This window comes from Pleuronectes platessa, chromosome 22, assembly GCF_947347685.1.
Source record: "Pleuronectes platessa chromosome 22, fPlePla1.1, whole genome shotgun sequence".
Taxonomy (NCBI): domain Eukaryota; kingdom Metazoa; phylum Chordata; class Actinopteri; order Pleuronectiformes; family Pleuronectidae; genus Pleuronectes; species Pleuronectes platessa.
In genome coordinates, this window is record NC_070647.1 from 14,276,674 (window position 1) to 14,302,340 (window position 25,667).

The following is a 25,667-nucleotide window of genomic DNA, read 5'->3' on the forward strand; positions in this document are numbered from 1 at the left end:
GACACGTGGGGAGGAACGCCTCGGTCCGGACACTGATCCACTCTAGTTTGAGGGGGGGGGGGGAGTTTGTGAGAACGGTGAAAAAAAGGGGGTAAAACATTTCTTTGTTCAGTCGTTTAGCTTGAGTTCAGGAGGGGGGCAACAAGATGTGTGGTGATGATTTCTGAGAGGAGGAGGAGGACTTGACGCGTTTACAGGACACGAACACGTTTACAGGACGCACACGGTGTACAGTAGTGGAGCCAGGGCCGAGCAGAAGTGCTGAGTTCAGAGGTCAGGTGCGGAATCAACCAGGTATTACACACTGTCATTCACACGCACACACACACACACAAACACACAATTTTGCACATAATCATCCACGCAGCAGAGAAGTCTTCATTTTAACAGATACAGGGAATGGACGCACTTACAGATTGTAGTTTTATTTATGATCTTTATCCATGGAAGTTTTTTCCCCCCCTCATTATTGTCTTTATTATTATGACGTGCAGAGTTTTATTGATTTACAACAACAAAATAGGCATTTTTGAGAGTGAAATATTGAAGACTCCCCCTGACGGAGGCCTCGTATTTATTTTTGTATTATGAGATTAGCGTAGACGCTCTATCATTTGTCTTCTCCTCGATTATTTCAAATTGTATCCTGGGAGGGGAGTATAGTATATTTTATAACACACTACCTATCACTCCGGTTCGAGAGGGAGAGAAAAGAATCGCAGCGAGCATGTTTTTGAATTTATCAACAAAAGCATTTAATAATCGTGCCCCCACCTTTTTTCCCCACCTTAAATATATTATTTCATAAATGATAAATATTATGATATATACCAGATTGGACACTATATATTGTGTGCATGACTCTAAATCTATTTGGAATGCACAAAAAAAAAAAATCACCTCCAAGGTTCACTTTGTAAATAGTGAAGTGTCACAGCTGGAAATCAACTATTACAGATTAAGATAGATATATAGATTTATTTATCACGGACAATCGAGTCTTACCGATTGTGACGTAGAGCTTTTATTTGTCCATTACACTGTTTCAAGATCGTCTTTCTGTTCGTGAGATCCAAGCACATCACAAAATCCTGTACGAGTCGACTCAGCGAAGCGCTTTTTGTGGTATTTTTGCACTTTTCCCGCTTAGAATGTAAAAAAACTGTCGCCATCAAAATTAGATATTCGTTTTTATCGAGGTGAGAAAGTGCAGAGGTGAGGAAGTAGAGAGTTGAGGAAGTAGAGAGGTGAGGAAGTAGAGAGTTGAGGAAGTAGAGAGGTGAGGAAGTAGAGAGGTGAGGAATTACCGATGATGTTGTGTCTTTCTGATATTCATCAAGTCCTGGGGAGGGTCATCCTGCATCTGGAGGTCAAGAAGCAGCACAGCGAGGCGACACTTGATATCTGAGTGATTTCTATGCAACGTCTACTGTGTGAAAGTGGTGGCTGCGTCTTGACTTGCCAGAAGTGCGTGACACTTCATGGGGAGAGAGTAGACCAACAACTTTTATTTTATTTTGCACTGCTGTGTTTTCACTTCCTCCTTCGAATGGTCACTGCTTTAATATACTTTCTATTTATTTTCGTCAATGTATTGTTTTGTATCGCTTTACGAATCATTGTTCATCCCCCGTGAGACTGTGTCACATGGTGTATTATATTTGTTTACAGTACATATCAGGTGTACATACAAGAGTAACGTGGAGAGATTTTGGTTTTTATACACAATGTAGTGCTTGTTTACAACGTTTAGAGGGGCCTGAAACTCAGAGAACCAACATTGATGCCCTTTGTGCACGATCACACACTCACCTAAGGAGATCCTCAATTTCACTTAGTTGCGAATCAAAATATGGGAAAAAAAATAACATTCCTATACGTACTTCCCCCCGGTGTGTGTTTGAGAAGTGACCCCAAAAAAATGGAATCACAACAGTAGTAGATTTGAGGTCACTATGGTGTTATCATCTCTTTTCTTATTTTTATATCCATGTGCTTGTGTGTGCAGAGTCCTCACGCCAAGTCCACGCACGTCACCGGTCTCCGATGAGTATCCCTTCGTTAAGAGTGTCGTCCGTCTAAAAAATATATCAACTTCAATTCTCACTACACACAAAGAATCACAACACACACGCGCCTCACACACAAACACACACACACAGACGCCATCCCCCTATTTCCAACCTTGTAAATACATAGCTTTTTATACCGGGGGTTTGGGGGAGCAATAGGTCTTTTAGCGGACGAGTTAAAAAAAGAAAGGTGTGTGATCATAGAAGTAACAGGACGTTGTTTAATCTCTTGATCAGTGTCCAGTGGACGGGGCTGAGACGCGACCTCACGTCCTCCTGAACGGACGAACTTTGACCCGAACCCTTTACACCAAAACACGGAAGGTTCACCAGAGTCCAACGACACGGACGATCGTCTATCTTAACAGCTCGAGTAGTTGCAGGAGAATTTAAATGTGCTCACACTGGATGTTGCATGTTTCGTTGGTGGTTCATACTATTTTTGTGTCCAGATATTACTAAAGAATAAAAAAACAAAGGAGGTAGAGAGAGAGAGAGAGAGAGAGACATATAGAACAAAAATGTTATAGAGGCGAGGGGGGGGGGGAGATCTATGAAGAAATCTTATTCAAATTATCGATGATGTATGCTGACTGTACAAAGATTATGCTCGTAAAACCTGTCTGGTTTTTCACTTGTAAGTAAACAGAAAAAAAAATCTAACGTCATGGTTTTGTGATTGTATACAGGAGGTATTGATAAATTATGCAAATTGTGCTGTAAAAATGGCTGTTGCCCCATGTCTAAATATTAAATATCGGTACAAACGAAGTGTTGTTGTGTATTGCCATTGTCACATACTGTGTATTCCGTTATTAGAGTCATTTTTGTAATGTTTAAAACTTTAGGAGTCATCAAAGCTGGTGGGCGGATGATGTTAAACGGATGAAGTTCAACAATCTGTCCACCAGATGGTGCCATTTGTTTTCGGTTGACACACAAGTTAAAGTCCTCTAGTTGGCCTCAAGGACTTACTGGTGGTCATTTAAAAATTGTAAATGTCTTTTGGAGATTAAATGGTCATTTAGAAGGATGAGGGAGTCCTTCAGGAGACTTCTTGTGACCCTTTGGGACATTTTAAGACAAGATAAGATGAAGATAATCCTTTAATAGTCCCACAAAGGGGAAATCTTCAATATTACAGCAGCAAGAGTCAAACATAGGCATCAGTGGGTAAATATAGGTAACAAGCAATACTTAAATGTGAGGATAATAATACAGAAGAATATGAATGCAATAGAAACTAATACATTTGATATTTGAAAGTGCTGGTGTTGCCTTTAACAATTAACAATGGCTATGTTCCATACCAGTCTACACAACACGTTGCGTTTTATCACTGTTAAAACTATTTCACAGTTTGTCCAAGTTCTTAATGGTGGATGTTGACTGGATTTAATGGTCAGACACTCATTTCCATCTATTTAAAAGGTCTTCATTGACTAGAAAGCCATGTTGTCCTTCACCACATGATCTCATGGGGCCAGTGTTGAGGGAAGATTGATTTTGAATGCCAGCATTTCTATCATTCAACCAGAAGGGGGAGTAGGAAACCAAGTCACCAAACGAGTCACCCAATGAAATGTTTCTTTAGGAACCTTTGGACCTGTTGTTTTACACAATACCGTGTGTCTGTGTGTGTGTGTGACTTGTATTCACCCGGATCGCATTTCATTGTTTTTAATTCTGTCCAGCTCTCAAACGATATTTGACGATTTTCTGCAGAAAAAAATAATATTTAAAAGATACAGTAAAGTATTATAAGATCTGTAATAAAAGATGAAGTGATGTGAGGCCTGACGAGGACCAGTGAAGGACTCTTCGTCATGTTGGTGATTTAATTATGATCTTCCCGTGGACACGTGTTGCAGACGCCATAATCGCCTGGAATAGCCTCACATGGATCTGTGAGCAGCAGTGGCAGAGAAACCTTTTAAATATAGATGAGCGCTGGGGTGTCGCCACAAGCTATATTCAGAAAGTTTGACATGAGACTGTTTTTAGAAATTCCAAGATGTATCACACAAAATTAAAAAATAACTAAATTATTCACAGTTTCTGTCTAGACTAGTTTAATTTAGGATTTTCCCTCCGTTGCCAGTGTCCATGTTAAGGTAGGCTAACATGCTATCTGTATAGCTTCATATATCTTGGAGCCAGTAAGTGCAGTAAGATTTGATCACATGGATTGTATGTGAAACTCTTTGTATTGCTTCTTTCCAGAAGTCTTTAAGTGACAAAGATGTCAACAGCTTGGTTGACTTTACACCTGCTTCCACCTGAAAGAACTCAGTTTGATCAAAGTTTGCCAGGCTCTCCCTGCCAGATCCCGGTCTGTCGGTCTCCTGCACTCGTTTAATATTCCCTGTGTTATGTCTCGTACTCGACCTCTCCCTCTGTTCTCCCTCTCAGATTTTTCTATGATGGATCCCTCAGATCCTTCACTTCTAAGGGTGTTTGTTCCCGTGTTTTGGCTTCAAAGATGTGGCCTACATCAGACGGGGGCCTTGAAACGTGCCGCTGTCACCGTGTGTCTGTGATTCACTCGGGCTGATCGAGATGAATGAGGAAAGAATGGGAGCTGGCGTGGCCACACCAGGTGATGCAGCTGGATGTATCATCTCATCGTGGTTAGACGTGGGTCCCACGACCATGGTCTGCTTTCCAAAGAGTCAAGTGAGACATGGAACATAGTGATCATTATAGCCATTTAGCATCAACATGTTAGCATTGTCATTGTGAACATAATAGCATGCTTTTCTTTGCATTTATCTTTAAGCCAACCTGGGTCCAGACACAAGCTGGGACCCAATTCAATGGACGATTTCCTATCACATCAACCAGCTTGTCCTGCTGTTGCATTGTCAGCTACTTTGAGCGGCTGCAACCAGAAGTTGATTGTTACCAAGGTCAACCACCATGAATCCTGAGATGGTTTTGCCCGAGAGGGATCCACCTGTTGAATCCTTCAGCGCTCTGGAATGGAAGGATAGATTTGTTGGCCACATTTGAAGGGGACTTCGGACTGGGACCACCTAGTTCGATGCAATGGCAGGCCCCCGAATTGAGATACAGCTACTAGCATGGCTGTTTTCTTCTGTCAGAGAATTTTTAGTTTGTTGTTTTTTCTGGTGAAATACTGAGATGTAGAACAGTAGTGTATCTGGACTTGGATTTAATGACCAGAACCTTTTTCCTGTTGAATTTGGACATCTGCAAAAGTCCATATGTCCAGATGGTGCACAGATAAGGACATACAACTCTAACCAGTGACTAATATCTGTGTCTTGACATTAGACGCAGCCGGAAGCTATGCACATAAACGTGAATTAGGGAATCGAGCCTGGAAAATGTCAGAAGACAAAGCTTTAGATCAAGATGTTTGGGAAGTGTGGTTCAAGAAGATGCAGAGAGAACCACCTGTTGCATCTGAGAGTCGACTACGATACATGTGGTTAAACCAGGGGCCATATTTTGAGTCTTGTCACCGTTCACTTCATCGAGATGTAAAACATCTATCACACGACAAATCTGACAAGTGCAGAAGCGAAAAATATAATTTCGTCGGAAGTAAACAAGATTTTCTAAGTTAAAACAAAATCGCCCGGGACAGCTAAGACCCTTCACGTCCAATCACCTCAGATGCCCCCCGCAGCCGACTCCCTGTCACTGGACGCCCGGTTCACCCCGAGGACCTCCTTCGCCGGGCCGTAACTTCCCCTCCTGACAGAAGAGCTCTCACTAATAGTAATGTGATCAGTCAGTGCACAGAGGGGACGGAGGCTGTCCCTGTCCCGAGTGAGACATCATATCACACACACTCTCGCCATCACTCCTCTCTCACTGAGTCAACAAGATGGAATCATGGCTACCAAAAAAACACGGAGGGGAATGTGGTGAGAGAAAACAATTGTGGTTTGTTGTTTGTTGTGTGTCTGCGTGGCGACCTACAAAAGCTGAGTGTGTCATGACTGACGGAGACGACGACGTCCAACACGAACTATGAATTGAAAGACATGACATTTTTTTAAGAAGATATGATAAGAGAATTAAATCCACATTAAAGGAACAGTTTAACATTTTGAATATTCATTTGTGGGAAAATGTACACTCACAATCTGTTATGTGAATCCACTGCTAGCAAGTTGGCTTAGCTTAGTTTAGCATTTCTTAGCTTCCCGTAAATTGAAGGGTTTTCACAAAACCAACCAAACAGCGACTCACTTTCTAAGTAACACGTTTTATCTTTTATGTTTAATCCATACAAAAACTAAATCCTAAAACATACGTCCCATGTTTCAAGTCCTGGTACCAAGCTAAGTTAGCTGACTGCTAACTGTAGCTTCATATTTAACGGCAAGGTTCGCTGTATTCCCATGTTTTCAGTGTTTACGCTAGGCCAAGCTAACTGGCTAATGTCTCAAGCTTGTTATTTGGCTTAGAGAAAATAAATTATCGATCTTCTCTGTCATCTAAGGATAAAAAGAAGCATCATACATGAAGTTTTGTGACGGTACCTTTTAAATAAGCCTCTATCCCCTAAAGACATTAAGAAGTCGTCATGAATCTCCTGTCGGGATTGGTTTCCATCCAGCATCATGTTCCATGTCTCCGCTCTATTAACAAGTTGGACCTGACAACGAAGACTGTATCCACGCCGGCTTATGTGGAGATGGAACACATGTCCAGTCCTCTCTGCCAGGAAGACGCTGTGCGGGGACGACGCCACGATTAAGATTTAAACTGGGAAAATCATTTGTTGCCAGGGTAATGTACTGGCCCAGGAGACGGGTGATTAGAGTATAATGAAGGATTCGGTTCTTTTGCTCTCTTCTTGAAGGATCAGTGGTTTGTACATGACAGGATGTGACAGTGGCAGGAGTCCGATTTGACAGATGCTTCGTCCTATCATGCGATCTGGACTTCTCTATATGTGCTTACAACATTTGTTTTTTCTCCACTGATGTCAGAACTAAATAAAAGCTGCTTCAAACACCCCCCAAAAAATTATCATAAGCGAAAAGAAAACAGCAAGTGTCGTCTCTACTCGACTTGAAAGTGTAATTTGATGTGGAAGAATGGCCACGGGAGAATTTGGAATGGTATTTGAATAAAATGCAAAAGGCTTTTGCCCTGTAAATATGTTTTAATGAGCTGCCGCATGAAAAATTAAACCTTATTTTTAGGCCCTACGTCTTCCTCTCTGCATTTGTTTTAACTTAACACTAAATCCCATGATGTGACTGTTTCTCAGTACACAGTAAACAGTAGAGATGATGCGGTTGGAATGACGAGTCGAAAAGTATGAGTTTAAAATAGAAAATGTCATCTCATAAACGGATATTTTTATTTCCCAGCAGCTTAATTCCTCTGGTTTTGTCTCCTCTTTGTTAAACTGGGTGTTTATCTCTACTGGTTTGCCCTCTCCGTGCCGCTCCCAGCACGAGACCACACTTTAAGATGTGCACTCACTGGTTTGGAAAACAACGGCCTTGTGGCTCGGCTGTGAGGAGGTTGCCAGGCGACGGTGGCCTCTGCAATTCCCTGTGCAGGTGGGCGGGGTCGGGAGCTGGTGATAGAGGCCACACCTGCTGCCTGCCACACACACACACACATTACTAACTCACACAGAAACAACCTTTACATCAACCCTCCCTGTCGCTCCCTGTTACACGGACACTTGCACTCTTTGATTTGACCTCTGCTGCTGCTCTTTCCCGGAGACATGACCCGGAGTTAACTGCACCTTAGAGGGCAACAGGTTAAAATGAAAAGTGCAGTGAACTGGACAAGTGAGAAGAACCACACGACCTTTGTGTGCAGATCCCTGAATCTAAAATGCCAGACAAAAAGCATGTTTACTATACCTATGTGCATCTGAAGGCAGGCAAATGCAATGTGTGTGCATAACAAACTTAGAAACAGTATAAAAAGCCTAAATTAGAGGTTTTTCTCAACACTTATATTTATATATTTATAGGTCAAAAGTTGCCTTTATACAGATGCAGTGGTCCAGTATTCACTCTCCTTTAAATTCTGTTAACCCCAACTAAATCCTGAAGGAAATCTCAGCCTCTTTATCGGCAATATCTGTGCACAATAATAAACTTAGAAACAGAATAAAATATAAATGAAAGCCTTTTCCTTTTCAGCTTATTCCTCATATTCTTTGTTAATTTTAATTAACTCAAATGTGGCTCTTAAGTTGCTCTAAAAACTTCTGTGTGCTCAAAGTTGAGATGTTAACTTTGTCGAAGGACTGTTTGGTGATTAACAGGTTACACACAGAGGTTTAACTGTAAAACCTCTGTGAGCTAAGAGACACCAAGAGCGTGACTGCAGAGTCGAGTGATAGTTATTGTTAATCCCTTATTAAACACAGCCTGTTGCCTGTTCTATTGTTGGCATGACAAATATCGATTACAGCGGCGTAGAGGATAAAAGCCTCGGTGTCAGTGATCTGACAATTTATGCAAATTGGACGTATTTAGTCAAACTGCATTTGCCGTTCTTGTGGCTTTTGTAAAACAAAACTAATCCCTGTGAAGAATCCCATATAATCCTATTTAAGAGAGTGTTGCATTCGCTCGCCTGGTTCGACATCAGAAGCAGCATGAGGGATTGGAAATGGATTATTTGCCTTTTTCTTTTTTTTTTGCAGAAAACATCTTCAGAATTCCTGATTTGTCAAACAGGCAGATTTTTTTACCAACGTCTTCCTCTCGTACGTTCAAGAACTTCAATATCATCTCTCCATTTTTCTGTCTGGCTGACCCTCTAACCTGCACCGCCTCTTCACCGTCACTCTGCAAACACCCCCCCCAGCTATTGTATGAGATATATTGAAACCGGAGTCAGGAGAACAGACATGGACGTCTATTTGCACATGGAATCTATTCGTGTAATTCAGGTGGTTGCAGGTGAGCAGCTTGGTGACGCTCTACGGCAAACACCAGGCGCACACACTTAATGTATAAACACACGTACACCCAGCAAGCAGATTAAAATTAAAGTCAGCAATAATAACTTTGGGGCTCCATAATAAGTTCAGGCGCTCTGAGGAAATGAGTCAGAGATTAGCTTTGTATCTGACAAGGGTCTTTTGGGAGAAACTCATTAGAAAGTACAGTGTATTCTTCTGGTATTTACCTTCGCTGATTGTCCCAGCAGTGCAAATGTCACATCATATTAAGTCTGCCAACGGCCCCTCGGAGCAAGAGAATTTATTATCACATTTATGCATAACCACATGCTCTGCACTGTGGAAAATTAAATGAGGGCTTATGATGATATAGATAATCAAAACAGATCTCCTGTTGATTAACTGAAGATGACATGGACGGCGGGAGACACTCGGGAGGACCAGGACATGCGCTCAGCTGCAAACCACATGTCCTGATGTGCACCCACAGGTCCCACCTGGTCTGTGGTGTGTTCTTGTGATGGAGGATGAAGAAGATGGGGAGGAAGGTTTGATTTGAAGAATGGAGCTCAAGGTGAAGAGTTTTTTTTCTGTATGGAAGCATATTTCTGGCAGTGTCAGGGAAAAAAAGATGAATGCCATATCCAAATTCTGAGATAGCTAAATTGAAATTATGAAATAGTAGAAATTATGAGATAGTAGACATTATTTTGAGACTCGAAATACTTGCTGTTAATTATGCATATGAAAGATGGCCGCTTTGCGTATGCTATATCAGATCGGTGCGTAGGTTTTGCACGATTACCAAGATGCATATGTGAGAGATGCAATACCCACATAAGTGTCGGGGGCAGTAGCGAGTCCTTGACAGGGTCAGTGGGTATGTCATCAGCGACAGAAATGGTCCAACGAATGGCAGCCATTTTCCTACGTTTGATCAAACAGCAAGTATATAGCGGGACTTAGTAATTTTTTTGAGAAACTAAGTCATTATTTTGCGATATCAAGTCATTATTTTAAGATACTAAGTCATTAGTCGGAGATAGTGAGTAATTATTTGAGATATTAAGTAAGTAACCCGAGCTTTTGAAAAACGTTTCTCATCTTGACTTGCACTGGCAGAACTGGGCTTCTCTACATATATGTAAATGTCATTCATAATATGAAACTATGATCTGAATGTGCAGAGGAATAAACACAATTCTTATCCACAACATAAAAACTACTTACACGTGTTATCGCTGTGTCTGTGTTGTGGTGACCATCGGGTTAATGAAGAGAGACCTGTCCATTACTCACACTCACACCAGCTCACAGACACCTTCCTGTCTGTGAGCTGGTGTCAGTCACGTGCTCGATAAGACTCCAGTGGCGTGAGAGAATCGCAAACACAAACACTGTAAAACAACAGTGATCCCAAAGGGTCCAAATTGTGTTATCAAACGTGGATATACTTATAAGTTCAAGGGTCAAACTGGACATGTGTATTGAATTTGTTGTTTCACTTTTTGCACAGAACAATTTGTCTAAATCTGTCTTGGAATTGTCAAGTGATAAAACACGCACGTCCACGGAGATGCCTCATGCACATTAACACTTGTGCACTGCAAGAAGCTCCATTTGAAAGTGGCGACATTTTTTGCAGTGTGGCACCGCTCCGCCGGCAAAACACAGGATCTGAAATGCGCCCACCCCCTTTTGTGTTTTTTGACTCACGCCATAGATCCGCTCTAAAAGCGCCCATCGCACTTTGAGACACTCACACAACACACTCACACACACATATACACACACACGCGCGCACAAGCTGCTGAAGCCAAAAAAAGCCCACTCCTCAACTCCACCGGTGGGGGCGGTGGGGGGAGGGAGCACACGGGCGCACGCACCAGATGAGATTTGTTTCCAAACGCGCACCGATGGCGGTGTGAGGCGTTCGGCTGAGAAGTACGCACGGCGCGGTGGAACAGTGGAGCTTTAATTTTCTTCTTCTTGTTCTCGACTCTGTGTGGATTGTGTCTTGGACGCGGGGACATAAGGACAAAGCTATGGATTACCCGGTCTGTCTACTTTTAGTCTTGGCCACCGTGTCGTCGGTGTCCACGGGACAATTCCCCACAGCGCACATGTGAGTATCTCAGCCTGTTGGCTCCGGGAAGTCCTGGGTTTCTAGGGTGTGTTGCAGAACTCCCTCCATCTTCTGTTGTCAGAGTCTCAATCTCACTTTCTAATAGTCTATCATTTTTTTTTATTCTAATCGTTTCTTCCTCGGATTCACGATCTGTTCTAATTTGCCTGCGACAGAAGCACATTGTGTTATTTTATTGTTCCTTATATGAAGTGATGATGTTTGCGTTTTACTTTTTGGACACAACTTCGTGTGGGTATTTAAAGCTGCTGCTCCTGCTGCTGTCTGTCTGCCTGTCTGCTGACATGTGGCTCTGCTGTCACATGAATCCTCCCTGGAAGCTGGACTGAGGTCTGTCTGTGGTGCCCCAACTTTTCCCAACACAAACACACACACACACACACACACACACACACACACACACACACACACGCACGGTTTGTTTGGAGTTGAACATATTTGAGATGATTTGTGTTCATGAGTCTCGGACTTGCTGCAGATCTTGTGGGTTAGTGTTGTTGTGGCCTTCCTCCCTTCCTCTCTCCCTTCGTCCCCTCCTTCCTTTCCTCCTTCCTTCTGTACTCATGTCTGCTCTTCCTTCCTTCCTTCCTTCCTTATTTACCTATGTCTGTTTTTCTGTCCCTCCTTTCTGCCTTCATTTCTTACATCTGTCTTTCTTCATTTGTTTGTTTGTTCTTTCCTTATGTCTGCCCCCCCACACACATACTTACTTCCTTTCATCCTTAATAAACGTATGTATCTCCTTCCTTCCTTCCTTAGAGCACTTTGAGCTGCATTTATTGTATGCTATAATAAGGTTTATTAATACTATTACCTCCCTTCCTTCCTTATGTCTGACCTCGCTTCCGTTGTTCCTTCCTTCCCTATTTACTAATGTCTGTCCTTCCTTCCTCCCTTCCTTTATTAATCCTTCCTTACTCATGTCTGTCGTTGCTTATTTCCTTTTATCTTTCCCTCCTTCCTCCCTAATGTCTGACCTTACGACCTCCCTTCCTTTATTCCTTCCTTCCTTCTTTACTTACTTATTTGTGTCCTTCCTATCTTTCTTCGTTCGTTTGTTCTTTACTTCCTTCCTCATGTCTGTCATTCCTTCCTTCCTTCCTTCCTTCCTTCCTTCCTTCCTTCCTTCCCTTCCCTCCTTCCCTGTGTCACGTCTTGAAGCCTGGCTGTGACTCTTCGTTCTATCTCTAACTCCAAGTCTCTTTTTATGGAAAACCATTGTTCTGCCATATTTAGTATTTCCAAAATGCAGGCCAGTAGCTCAGGTTTTTCCTCACAGAGAGTTCACGATATGAACTGGAAAGTCTCTCCTGGTGCTGCAGGAGGCTGGTGGAGATATCGATAGCTCAGTGGAGGTATCGCTGCTTCAGTCTATTTAAATTTGCAGCGCAGCATTAGGAGATGTACAGGATTACACTTCCCAAATTAAACATGTAGGTGAGTCTCCAGCTTCCAAATCGGCTCCTCACACCTCATCAACAGGTCTTTAGATGATGCTCCTGCAGGACGACAGCGATTGAGTTTTTGACTTACAGCCCAAGTCCAGTCCCCCGGAGACGTGGCGAGCCATGATGGCACTCAGCCTAATGGCCGAGCACAATGATGTCAGACTAGCAGAGCGGCCGGCCCACTCCCTATATTTCATGGGCACTAAGTGGATTGATCTGCGGGTTGTGTTCATGATATTCACACAGGCCCGGGGCGAGCTGCAGGCCCACCTTCACCGGCAGAGGAATCGATGGCCCGGCAGGAAAAACAGCCGTAAATCTCCCGGTAACATCGGTCATGAGGGAGTTCTTCCATTTGAATCTGGGAAAACTAGGAAAGGGTCTCTTTTTGTAATTCAAGCATCCAAACAGTGTCGTCTTCAACCACAGCCGCTCTTGGTGTGTGTGCTCCTGCGTGATGGTGATTCTGAGTGACACCCAAAGGTGCCAGTCGGAGGGAAACAGAGAAAGTGAGAGAGGAAAGGATGGAGAGAAGGACCTGGCGTGTTGTCCTCCAGGACACGTGGATAAACAAGGTCCTCAGTAGCTCAGTGACAAAACACATAAACCTTTAGAGCAAGTGTTCTTTATTTCTTTCTCCCTGTCTCTGTCATCTCCTTCCTTCACTCTCCTTCCTTGCTTCCTTCCTAACTTATGTCTGTTCTTTCTTTCTTTCTTTCTTTCTTTCATTCTTTCCTTTCTTACTTACTTATGTCCATCCTTCCCTCCTTCCTTCTCTCTCACCTCCCTGTGTCACGACATGAAGGGCTTCAATTGTTTCCTTCCTTCCTTCCTTTACTTCAGATCTTCACTTCCCCTCTCTTTCTCTCCTTCCTCTAATCTCGCTCCCTTCCTTCATCCGTCTTCCTCCTCTGTCTACTTCATCCCCTGTCCATCTCCTTCCCGTCCAGCTTGTGACACATCTCTCTATCTCTCCTCTCTCTCTCTCCCCCCCCACCGTTGCCTAAAGGCAGATGATTATAATCGCCGAATCTGAAAGGCAAAGTCTGATGTCAGAGACGGTGCCCCAGAGATGCCGGCGCCAGCGAACACACTGCGATATCAGGGGAGATACAAAACAAGATGGACAACAAGAGAGTGGAGACTTGGCCTCTTACATCCCTTGTTGAATGTCAACTGTCCAACCGGAGACCTGATCATATGTCCCTCTGCGCATTACGGACATATTTTGAGACATATTTTATCTCCGTCGCCCACTGCTCCGTTTCTCCCTCTCTCATTTGCTGCTTACTTTAAAAGGATAAATAGATTCCACGCTCGACCAGCTAAGGAGCCACGCTCGTTGCGTTCTCGCCGATCAGTGGACGTGATGTGAGGAGGCACTTCATTCAAACACAGAGCAGCATGGGCAGCTGTGTGCAGGCCAGGGGAGTGTAAAGATTTACACTCGCTTGTCACTTTATTAGGGACACCTAGATGAAACAAAAGCAATCAAACCCCATGAAGGTTGTGATGTTCACGTTTTTTGTAGATGTGTTAAACCGCTCCTGATTCAAGTGTGTGATCATTTTGGAGGGAGCTACTTTGTGGGGCCGTTGAATTGTACTGCATTATGCAAATTGTTATATATTTTTTCATAGCCGACCCCCATTGATTTGAGTGAGGAGGTAAAACAACTGGAATAGCACTCAGAAGATCGCGTACCTCCACCAAGGCTCAACAGTCCCAGATATCATCCCCTAAATGTCCAGAACTACTGATTCTGACTTTTGCTTTCCCACATACCCTTCAGACACTTTACATTACTGAAAGCATCTGTTGAGGAAAAACAAGATGTCCTCAGTTTTTATTTCCAGGAATCTGAATGAAGTGTTCTCATTTCGTTTCACAGCTGAGGTGTAAAAAATGGCAATTAGTGGTTTTCAGGACACAAGTTCCCTGGAGCCGCTATATTGTTTGGCTGATAACCTCACAGTGGTGACAAGTTTGTCACGTGACCCCTCTGTAAAACCGCAAATAGATGTTCTCACACTTTGTTTTTTGTGCAGATTAAACAAACAAGATTGTAGAGGTGATGGTAGGAAGACTTTGCTGCCAGGTGCTTGCATCTGTCTGCAAATTTATACGGTACAAACCAAACAGATTCAACAGTGGTATCAATCTTCGCATCCAAATCTCGGGGAACAAATTTCTGTGATGAAAATGGCTCGGATCCTACCTGAAACCACCCATATCCATCTTATGTCATCACCAAGCTTCACCTGGATCTCAGACGCCTGAGCTCAACGCTACTAAACAACTGGGTCATAAAATGTAAAGAGGTGAAGCGATAAAATCTCTCTGAAATATAGAGATTAAGAAGCTAATCATGACTTTAATATGCCGTGCTGTGATCATGCATACAGTTAAGTCATGATTTAAAAGTTGGCTCGCAGCACAGAAAACTTGTTAATTCTCTTACAGCCTTACTCGCCTGACATCATTGTGGCGTCCGGAGATGTGAACCGAGAAGGACGCATTAATATCCCTGGAAAATCACACTGGACACAACAACAGCTTCCAGCACGTTAGTCCTTTATTATAATTTCAACAAATTCAGGTTTTGTTAGTGAGAAATGCTCCGGGATTTGTTTCTTGATTGAATCACAGAGCCCCAGACTGTCAGATTAACGAAAACAGTTGATAAGTTAGATTCCCCTTATAACTTTTATTCCGGTATGGTGCTGATGCTGCAGGGGGTTTTGGAGAGGATGAGTCAAACACAACGAGCAGATGGAAATGACCTCCTCAGGGTCGTCTTAGGTTTCCTTCCTTGGCTGAGATTTGCGGCCCTCAGCCTCGGGGGAAGTGATGCTTGCAGGTATATTTCAGGAGGCATGCTCTTGCCTACAGTCAAGTCGCTGAAAGGCAATATCTGTAGCACACACATGCAAGACTGCAGGATCTTGCTCGTGGATAATGTTGGCTTTCTCCTCTGGACAAAATCTCTTTTCACTCTCACAGCTCCATTCCCACACCTTTCTCTCCTTTCCCCCTTCTTCTCTCCCACTCAATCCCCTTTACCTCACATATGGGCTCTGGCTATATTTAGGAAAAGCCTTTGGGGAAGGGGAGTTCAGTGTCCTGACTCAGATATAAGTAAAGATACAAGCTGAAGGGGCGCAGAGTTACAGGGGGCTTTCCATAAATCTCCACCCCGGCTTCTCCACTGATATTTTGAGGACCCTCTTGCCTATTTGTGGCCTGTGGGTGTTGCTTTAGTGTCTGGTTTAACTTTCTGATCCCAGTTTCCCTCATTGTCTTATACTACCCCCCCCCCCCCCCCCACAATCCTTTGCCACGTGGAAAAATTCCCAAGAATTTTCCATTCCGGCGTTTCCTGGGCAACCTTGGGAATAGCTACCAGCTGTTTGGATGAGAGCCCTGTTTGGTACAGGAAGCACATCTGTATACCCTAATGTAAAACCTGGGGGGGGGGGGGGGGGGGGTAGTTTTAAGGCTGCATTGTAAATTGTGTTTATCACAAGTGCATGTGCCTATAAGGACAACGCAGGGAAATGGCCTTAAACGAATCGATAGGTATTAATAGGTAAACAACATCCTAAAAACACGAGGAGGTTGCACAGGTTTAGGAGAAGAGAGTGTTGGAGGAGAGAGGTTGTGTGAGACTGACGGTTGAGAATCGAACCCTGTGGCTCATCGGGCCTGTTGTCACACCACGTGTTTGTGGCCGTCATCTCTTTTGTCTTGCAAGTTCATGACCACGTATTTATCTGAGGGGTTTAGAAATCACCGGCGCTATTCGCCAACACTGTCTAGTCGGCTTTAAGATGCCAAGAAATAGTCAGGTACATGTGCCAGATACAGCAAGCACACGGTTAGCTTAGCTTAACATTAAGAATGGAACCATGGGACAGCTAACTTGGGTCTTTATGGTTTTATGGGGGATATTGTCGGCTAAAGGCTCATTTAGGGTCAACATTAAATACGTCATATAGTGACTATTTGCCTAAGCTCTAGCTTCATATTTAGTGTGCGTAAATAACAACGTATTGATCTTTCCCTCTCGGCGTTGGTTAATTCTGATTCAAGAATATTCTGTAGAAATTCCCGAAATGTGGGAAGTGGTAACACAAGCTCATCTGGTGTGTAATATTTTGAGATGCAGAGAAAAGTGGACCCATCGTGGCCTGTGATGGCTCATCTCGAGCCCCTTAATGGAGTTGTGTTGCTGTGTAATCGCTGTTAATGTCCAGTGCTCAGACCACATTGGACAGGAGCTGTACTCCAACAACACCAATAGTCTCTGTGTAGGCGTCTGGATTCACGTTAATTGGCCAAGGGAAGGAGGGGGCTCTCTTATATCTCTATTTATACACATTGTCCGATATTGTTTGTGTGTGTGGTTGTGTGCATTTGTGTGCGTGCAGTGAGGCAGAGGGGATGGGCTGATGTATGGATGGGTAGGTTTGCTCAGAAAGTGTGAAGGTGACAGGGATGTGGAGGTTTAGTCATTTGAGCAGGGTTCAAAATGACATGGAAAAACAGCTAGAGGGCCGAGGATGAGCAAGAGGAGGAAGACACAGCGAATTTGCTAAATGAAATTAAAATGCAATATTTTCTATTGCTAATTTGAGGGTGTAAGGGATTGAAAAGAAGACGCACATTCAAATGAGCCTTTATCTGCCCGTATAGACCTGCTTTAATTCTATGCAGAGCACAAGGCTTTTTTTAATGTTAGAGATTATAGTTTTGATCCATTGCTCCTAGAACCTGTAAATCATTGCAAACGTTTTTATATTTAAACATATAAATGTTGTTTGGCCCAATGCGATTATGTCCAATCCCAAAATTGCACGAGCACACATGAAGTATAATATTAATTAAACTGGTGTTGACTTTCTCTGGTCTGCCATTATACTGGATTCGCACCAGCAGGTGTGGTTGCTCTGCAGCGAGTACAAACACTTGCAGGTGTCACAACAATTATTTTCCCCCCTGACCTAATGTGTCCAGACACCTTCGGGGAGAGGTGATACAATGGGAGCTGTTAGTTCTGTCCGGACGCATTCGCAGTTTGACGTGGACGGTGCGGACGAGACGGACAAGGTGCCAGGGGGACGGCGAGTCAGTCGTGGTCCAGGGTGTGAGGTCAAACGTGGGCAAGGGTAGGAAGAGAGAGCGACCCCCGGCTCTCTGCGGCAGTCTCATGTTGCCAGTGGACACACTGTGGTGCAGCGCTCAGATGTCCACATGGCCTCATGTGACGTGTGGTTCTCTGAGGTCACTTTGTCTTTCAAAAGTTTGAGGTTTTATGTTTAAAATGTACAAAGAGGTAGAGAAGTGACAGGAAGACAGATGCTGGTGGGAGGGTATGCACGGACTCACTGTTTAATACATTTTTTGCATATCTTTATTTGGTTGCCTTATTTAAGGAACTAAAATTCATCGGTAACACTTTTTACCTATAAGATGTCAAACCAAAGCCTGAAGTGTAAAACAAAAATGATATAAAGCCAAGAAAAGCCTAAAATCCTTTCAATCTGACATTTGTGAAGCAGGAACCTGAGGATGTTTGGTATTTCTGCAGCCGAGCCGTTTATAACCTGAGGTTTGTGCGTCCTACAGTTTGTGTTCAGAGAGAGGATGAAGGAATAAAGGACACATTTGCACACTAAGAGATGTGGGTTGCTCATCTGCAACATTTCTCGCACAATAAAAATTTACCTTTCACAGTCACACCGGCATTTATGTTTGCCAATATGCCTAAAAAACTGAATTGTTTTCCAGAATAAAGCAAAGAACATGAACATGCATATCTTTCTATTTTGTTAATGAAGATTTTAAGTATTTTTGTTTTATTTTTGTTTTATTTTATATTGATAGTTATTTATGATAAAGTACTAAATGTAGCCGTCAAACCGCAAAATTATAAAGATCAGTTTAAAGTTGTTATTTGAAAAGTACGGTGGCCTAATTTGTAACTGCATGTTCTGTAGCCTAGAAGTCAATATGTGTGTTTGTGTCGCCTGTTAAATTAATCCCGGTGGAAGCAGCTTCTTGTAACACACACCTGCTCTGCCTGGGCACCACAGCCCTCCAGCACCACCCCGCCATTTGCTAATGATCTGGTGATGGTGCGATGGAGCTACTGTTGTCGAGGGGTTCACTCTAACACACGGCTCCTCAGATCCTGGTGAAGGGGGGAGAGCGGCAGAAACATCAATAACATCTCGCCATAGAAGATAATGAGGCCGCGAGACATTTACAAAGCCGGCAATTATGGTGTTATTGACCTCGGTAGAGGGGAAGATATCATCTCTTGTCTCCTCTGTGCTGTGTGGGGATGTGATAGGAGGGAGAGGGAAGGACAAAGGAAGGGGAATTATAACTATGACTTTCAAATTGGTGCATTTCGATAAATAGGGAAGCAATAAGTAGGAAATAAGACTATTTATTATTTGGAGATCTTAAATTAAACTTGTGAAACACCAACGAGGAAAGAGTTGTTGAAGTGATAAATGTGTTGAAAGTGACTGTTTTTCTTCTACAAGGATCAGTGAGTCTGCTGCTTATTAGAGGCCCTGCTTCATAATCAACGCTCTTATTAGCTTTATCCCCCAGTGGCTCAATTACATCCGCGCTGCTTCTCAAACACCCATTTCTCTTTTTGTACATCTCCCCTGTTTCCTCCACATCACGGTGTCACCCTCGTCTCTCTCCAAGAACAGATTAGAACACAAATCACTGTTATTAGAGGAGGATTTAAGGTTTCAAATTGTTTCAGATCGCTGGAAAAAAATGAGTGTGAGCTGCCGGCTGCTTCCTCCATGATCCACGGACTGGGTTCTGGGTATAAAACACCTGAGGAGGTGCTGGAGTGGAAACTCTGTGATTGGATATTGAGCCCTGGATTCTCGTGTCGGCCCTTTGGAGCCGGCACAAGGTAGACTTTTCGGGGGGGGATTTAATCGGAATGATGGAGCGTCGGAAATCTCTGGATCTTTATTCCGAGGCTCTCCCCCGGCTCAGGGTGTTTACCTGGTGTGAGGTTTATCCCATTGGTCAAAACGAAACCAGTTGTAAAGATTAGGAGATAATCCGGTTGAAAACCTGTGACGCTGGATGACAAAGTGAGGTTATCCTGTCTTTCTCCTCCCCTGCTGATCAAGGATGTGTGGGTTTGAGATGATCCCGTTAATAACACGAGTTTCAGTTGATACGAGGCGACTGCTAACCAGTGGGATGCGAAGATACTTTCTACGACAAACTGTTCCAATATTTTGACAGCCCTAAGCGTAGAGTCCACAGGGTATTTATTGAAAGTTTGCGCTGCTGCTTTCTCTTTCAATGAGGTCACGGAAATGATTCTGATATGAAAGTTCCCACAGGACTCGGCAGCAGCAGCAGCTTGGAGGTAGCCTCCTCCAATCTTCCCCCCAGTGAACTGCATCTGGGAACCAGCTTTTAAAGTCGGATCACAAACTCGTCTTTTCAAAACCTTGAAATTAAATTAACTATGAATGAAGGAGAAAACGAATGAAAAAGAAACAAAAGTTTTTGTCAAAGGCAATTCAAGGTTGTTTTTCCTTTTTCACGGTATCTGTGTTAACATTGCACTGAGTAAATCTGCAAATCAGACTGTATATAAAGATGGAGGACATGTGAAGGGAAGCCTGAGCTGCAGTATAGGTCATATACTCCATTTCCTCCATGTTAGTAGATGGGACATGGACCAAAATATAAATATATATCTCATAGTTTTCCTGATTTATTGAACCCAACAGGTTTTTATTATCATAGTTTCCAAACACTGAAGTGTGTTTACTCTCCGAGCTGATTGTCCCACAAGTGTCTTCGCTCTGTGTCACGCAGCTGCACGGCTGATGGTCGGAGGAGAAGACAAACGGCCTCGGCCACAGTCGCACACGACTCGGCCGGAGGGGGAGATGGAGTCAGGAGTGAGAAGGTCTGGCCTTCATGCTGAGTCATGCTCTCTATTTTGGGCCTGTGTCCACGTCCCTGTGTTTCGATTGGACGCCTGCTCTCGGCTGGAGGATGAGGATAATTCTTTGTTGTCAATTAGAAATCTTTTATTTTTTACTCACTCTAAGTTAATCCTGCAGCCTTATATGTTTCATCTGTTTAGGAGCATTGGAAACAAGATGCAATTCCACGTTTTGTCGCAATTTCTTCTACATTTTTTACATTTTATTTGTAGTTTGTTGAACCAAAACAATAAAGTTGTTGTGTGAATCAGGACCTGAAACGCTCTCTGGGTCCCTGGACACTGGATCTCGATCTTTGGATTAGTATTCCAGTAGTTGCTCCTGTGATTCTCTGCCCCACCCGGTTCTGTTTCATCTGTTCCTAATTATCTCGGCCTCCCTTGTGTATTTGGTCTCTGTGCTCATGAGGCTGTTTCGTCGGTTCATCCATTCACATCCCTCGATTTCCTCTCGCTTCAGTTTAGCTCCCTGTCGTTTTATAGTGTTCCTGCTTTCCTGTCAGCAGCCTGTAAAATTCAACTACATTCACAACCCGCCACTGTACTGCAATTTGGCTCCTGCTTAACAGCTGAAAACGAAACAATGAGCTGAAAGATGCCAGTGTAAAAAACAGATTTGACTGATGTGTCTGCCGATCTGCTCCATCCAACAATCGCTGGTATGGGGCCAAAATTATAGCAATATTAATTGTGTGCGTATATACGGGAGAGTTGTGTAACTGCATCTCAGTCCGTGTTTTGCAGAAACAGATTTGTAAATGTGCAAAAGAAGATTTATCTGCACATTCACAGATCTATGCAATGATTGCTAATCTGTCTACACATGTACAAATAAATGCTACACAAATAAAGTTATCATTACTAAACGTCATTATGTACACACAGATTTTAAACACACATCTCACAAAGCACGATTTCCTTGGTTTTTCACACATTTTCAAATCTGATTACACACACAGGGATTGTGATACCGACACACAACTCTCCACACGCACAATTAATATTGTCACAACATCAGCCACATACTCGGGCTCCATATTCATATTTTTTATAATTTGGCTTATTATGTAAACCTATAGCTGCTCTCGGTGTATTTTCATTTTTCAGGCCATCACTGTAAATCCTAAATTACACTGTAACTCTGATCCCCTCCACACACACACACACACACACACACACACACACACACACACACACACACACACACACACACACACACACACACACACACACACTAACACGGACAAATGGGATCACACCCAGCTAATTAAACTAAAAGCTCCTTCAAACGCGCTGCACCTGTCCTGGTGACCTCTGACCCAGGCCAACCCCCCCGCTGCCCTCCGAGGGACCCGGTGCTCTGGTTACACATGAGCGTTGACACACACAAACACGTCAGCGTACACACACAAACATGAGACAGCTGCTTTTTACAGAGGCAGCTTCTCTTCCAGTCATTAGAGGGATGGGAGAGGTCGGCCTCTTTGCTCGAGGTCACGGGGGTCAAGCACAAATTAAGACCCACACTCACTGGTTTAGGAGAGAGTGGGCTAAATCATGAAGAGATCTTAGTTGTGTGTTTTGATTTGTAGGTGGCATTTCTGCTTTTTTGTCGACATTAAGTATCGAGCTGTGGTGTGATGTCATTCACTGGTAGCTACTTGTATAAATATGTAAGTCCAATTTCATATGTAAACATGAATAACTCCTGCATATACCATTTAGAGAATCTTCACAGATACACTGAAGTAAGAAATACCTTTTAATGTTATAGACATTCTCAATATCATGTATCTTACGCACTGGCTTCATTTCACTGGTCTAAATTAAGACCGAGGGAGGGGAGAGTTCAGAGGCCCCGAGGTCCTAAAGGACTTCTAGTAATCTTGTGCCAACAAAGTATTATGTTGCGTGTATCGATCCTGTTCACACAGTACTCAGTGTGAACAGAATCCATATTCAACAAATGTAGATTTCGTTTCCACAAGGAAGAAATATTCTCTTTTGTTACTTTAGCAGCTTTTTAAATAGGAAAAGTGAATTTAAAACTGGAACTTTTGATAATGTGATTAAATAGTTTCAGAGCAGTTACTAAAGAGAGTGGTGACGAAAATACTCGATACGTCAGAAGAAGAAACAGATATATCCCCACTTGTACCTCTTGAGCAAAGGTCATGACCTTCCATGCCTGGTAAAGTCGGGGGGAAGAACTCAGTAGACCTGTTAGACTCACGGAGCTTCTACTAAAGTCAGTGTACAACTGGTGAAGCCAAAGCGTCTGCTGTAAAGGTCATAAATCCCGCCTCCTCCATGTTAATGACTAGGACATGGGCCAAACTTAAAAGTCAACAAATCTTTCTCAAAGATGGTTTTTAGATTGTTCTCATCATTTGTAGATTTCACAGTTTTACATATTCTGAAAATTGTGATCAACAATCTCCCCCAGATGTTGTAATGGGCTGGTCTTCAGATCATCCTTCATCTCAATGTCGACTGAATGAATGAGTGACCACAACTACCAGAAATAAGAAGAAAGAAAAAGACAAAAACGTGTTCCAGCAATTGCCTGTCAGAGAGAAACAGAGTGCTCCATAAACGGCTGATACTAATGACTCAGTGAGACATGTGTGAGGGAGAAGAGGCTTCTGATGCCATCAGGTCTCACACTCGGCTGAGTTTTCACTTAGCTCCTCTCGTCCCAGCTCTACATGGCCCACCAGCCATTTTCAAGGCTTCGGTCCTGTCCTCGTCGAGCGCCCCTCACCCGGCTCTCCCCCTCTCCCTCCTCAGATTTCCCCAAGGAGCAGGACAGAGGGAGTAAGGGGGGTGGGGGGGTTGAGAGAGGAAGGGCAGAATAGGAGCAGAGCTTGGGAGGAGATGACGATGCGATCTCATTTTTCCATGTCCTTCTCCAAGTTTCCATCCTCTCGTCAAATGCAGCACATGCGTCTTTGTTAAAACAATGTCCTTCTGCCTCTGTTCTTTTAGACACTTGCAGCAAACATCTGTCTTCACTCACGAGGAAGCCGCGCACTCTGGGGTCATTTAGGGAATGCATGCGTTCCACTGATAAGAGATTGTTATTTTGTAAGTCGGCTAATCACGACATTATTTGGGATTTAATTAAACCGAGACAGAGTCATTTAGAGTTTTGTGTTACAGACAAGCGAGGGAGCAAATCACTTTTAACCACAACCACTGTAATAGGCACCTTCCCTGGGTCATGTTTTATTGTTGTAACTGTCCTCTCCTTGTTTGGGCTCAGCAGAGACGCTCTTTAAACACAGAATTACTCTGAGCTGTCTGGATCTACAACTGAAATGCTGAACTTGGATTGAGCAGTTACAGTAGTAGGTGTTACAGTAGTAGGTGTTTTGCAAAGTTGGTCCTAGATTTGAGGAGAATTTGACGTTAAAATGTGGCAAATATATTTGATAAATGTCACCTTTATTATTTGAAGTACGTTAAAGACATATTTTTACCCCTGAAAGAAGTTGGTGACTTTAAAACTCTTCTTTACGGGAAGAAAATGACAAATATTTTACAAATCTGAGTTGGTTTAATTATGTGTCACACCTCCTCACTGTGCTAAATGCATGAGCAATATATCAACATATACTGACACTTTATATCACATATTATCGATGTTTTATACTGGGATAATCATTGATATTGTCTTGTTGCCCAGCACTAACCTCATCTCTGTTTTGATGGAGCTTAACCACACACACACACACACATTCACAGGTTTCCCATCAGACACCTGTTGGAAAACCCCAGCCCTCTTGCTTAAGGACAACTCGGCTAATTTGGAAAAGTCCCATGCAGAACAACCACAATAGGCACCTGCTCGCTGTGGTCAGTGGACCTTATCTGGACCCTGGAGCTGGCTCTGCATGTACAGTAGAAGGCAAACACGTCCAACTATGGCTCTGAGACAAATAAACCCATCTCTAAAGCCATCTGGAAGAGATGATATCCTTATTTCCACACACTGCATGTGTGTGTTTGTGGATATTCATGCACATGAGTGTGACTTGGGGGGTAAAAGTAATGTGCTGACAGTACACACATCCTGTATCTGCCCTCAGCGACCAGCAGCTGTCTCTCACAAGGCTAAATATACTGTGCACGGCTGCTATGCCACACATTTCCAGCGTGAGCTAACCCCTGATCACGTTACACTGTATTTTTTAAATAAGATAACATAGACGGGGGTTCATGTGTCAGAGGCCCCTCGGTGCTGTGGAAGGTGAGGAGGTTAGATCTCCTCTGTGGGGGGGAAAGGCCAATTTTCTTTATGGATCATGTATTTTTTATTTTCTATATTGAGGCGGTGGAGGGTTTGTAGGTGTAACTACAGTGTAGTGCAAAGGCCGATTCATGCTTCTGACTATATCCTACGCAGAGCACCTCCCTTAAAATATAACTAGGTGTCGATTTGATGCAGACCACATGAGCTGTGATTGGTCCGCTTGGTAGCATCACATTTAACGTCATTACTCTTCAACGTCTATCTTCAACATTTCTAAAACTGTTCCTTCAATGTCTAAATAAAGGAAGTCGTGTCATTCATTTTAGAAATACACATAAATAACTCTGTACACTGCATCAGGGCCGTGTAGGCGTATCATATCACATCTGCCATTTAAAGAGATGCATTGGTGTTTTGACAGTTCGGGAAATATGGGCATGGTCTCATGTTACACGCACATTCATGTACTTGCACAAAGAGCCTGAACTGAATGTCAAGTTTTCCATATAAGGAGCCACTGTCCTTAAAATCCCAATGGGTAAATTAGAGGGCGTAAATCTGATTTTCAACAGGTTGCACATGCTTGTAATTGCTGTTGAGATGTGTTTGTGGACATGTGCATCTCAATGAGGTCATAGAACACGACCGGTTGTACTGATACTGGTTTAAAATGCAGAAACGGTTTATTTCACTGGATTAAAGAACTCTGGGATACTCTGATCTTACTCAAGTAGGTTTAAGTCGTATAAAACAGAGTCCAAACCATAATTAATGAGTATTTCTTTTTTTTTTCTTGCTTCTATTCTCTTTCCCCTC

General features: G+C 43.1%; 1 protein-coding gene and 1 long non-coding RNA gene across 2 annotated transcripts in view; both read left to right on the forward strand.

Moving 5' to 3' along the window:
- The first annotated feature begins 126 nt into the window (after window positions 1-126).
- LOC128428748 (uncharacterized) lies at window positions 127-5,418 on the forward strand. The gene is made up of 3 exons (XR_008333826.1): window positions 127-294; window positions 4,485-4,748; window positions 4,852-5,418. It is a non-coding gene; the product is annotated as an uncharacterized LOC128428748 (long non-coding RNA).
- A 5,352-nt stretch (window positions 5,419-10,770) lies between these two features.
- LOC128428928 (voltage-dependent calcium channel subunit alpha-2/delta-1) overlaps window positions 10,771-25,667 on the forward strand; it is an 87,973-nt gene continuing 73,076 nt past the window's right edge. The window contains exon 1 of the mRNA XM_053415198.1: window positions 10,771-11,119. Within this exon, the coding sequence (XP_053271173.1) occupies window positions 11,040-11,119 (80 nt within the window). The 5' untranslated portion in view covers window positions 10,771-11,039. The remainder of the gene's footprint in view (window positions 11,120-25,667) is intronic.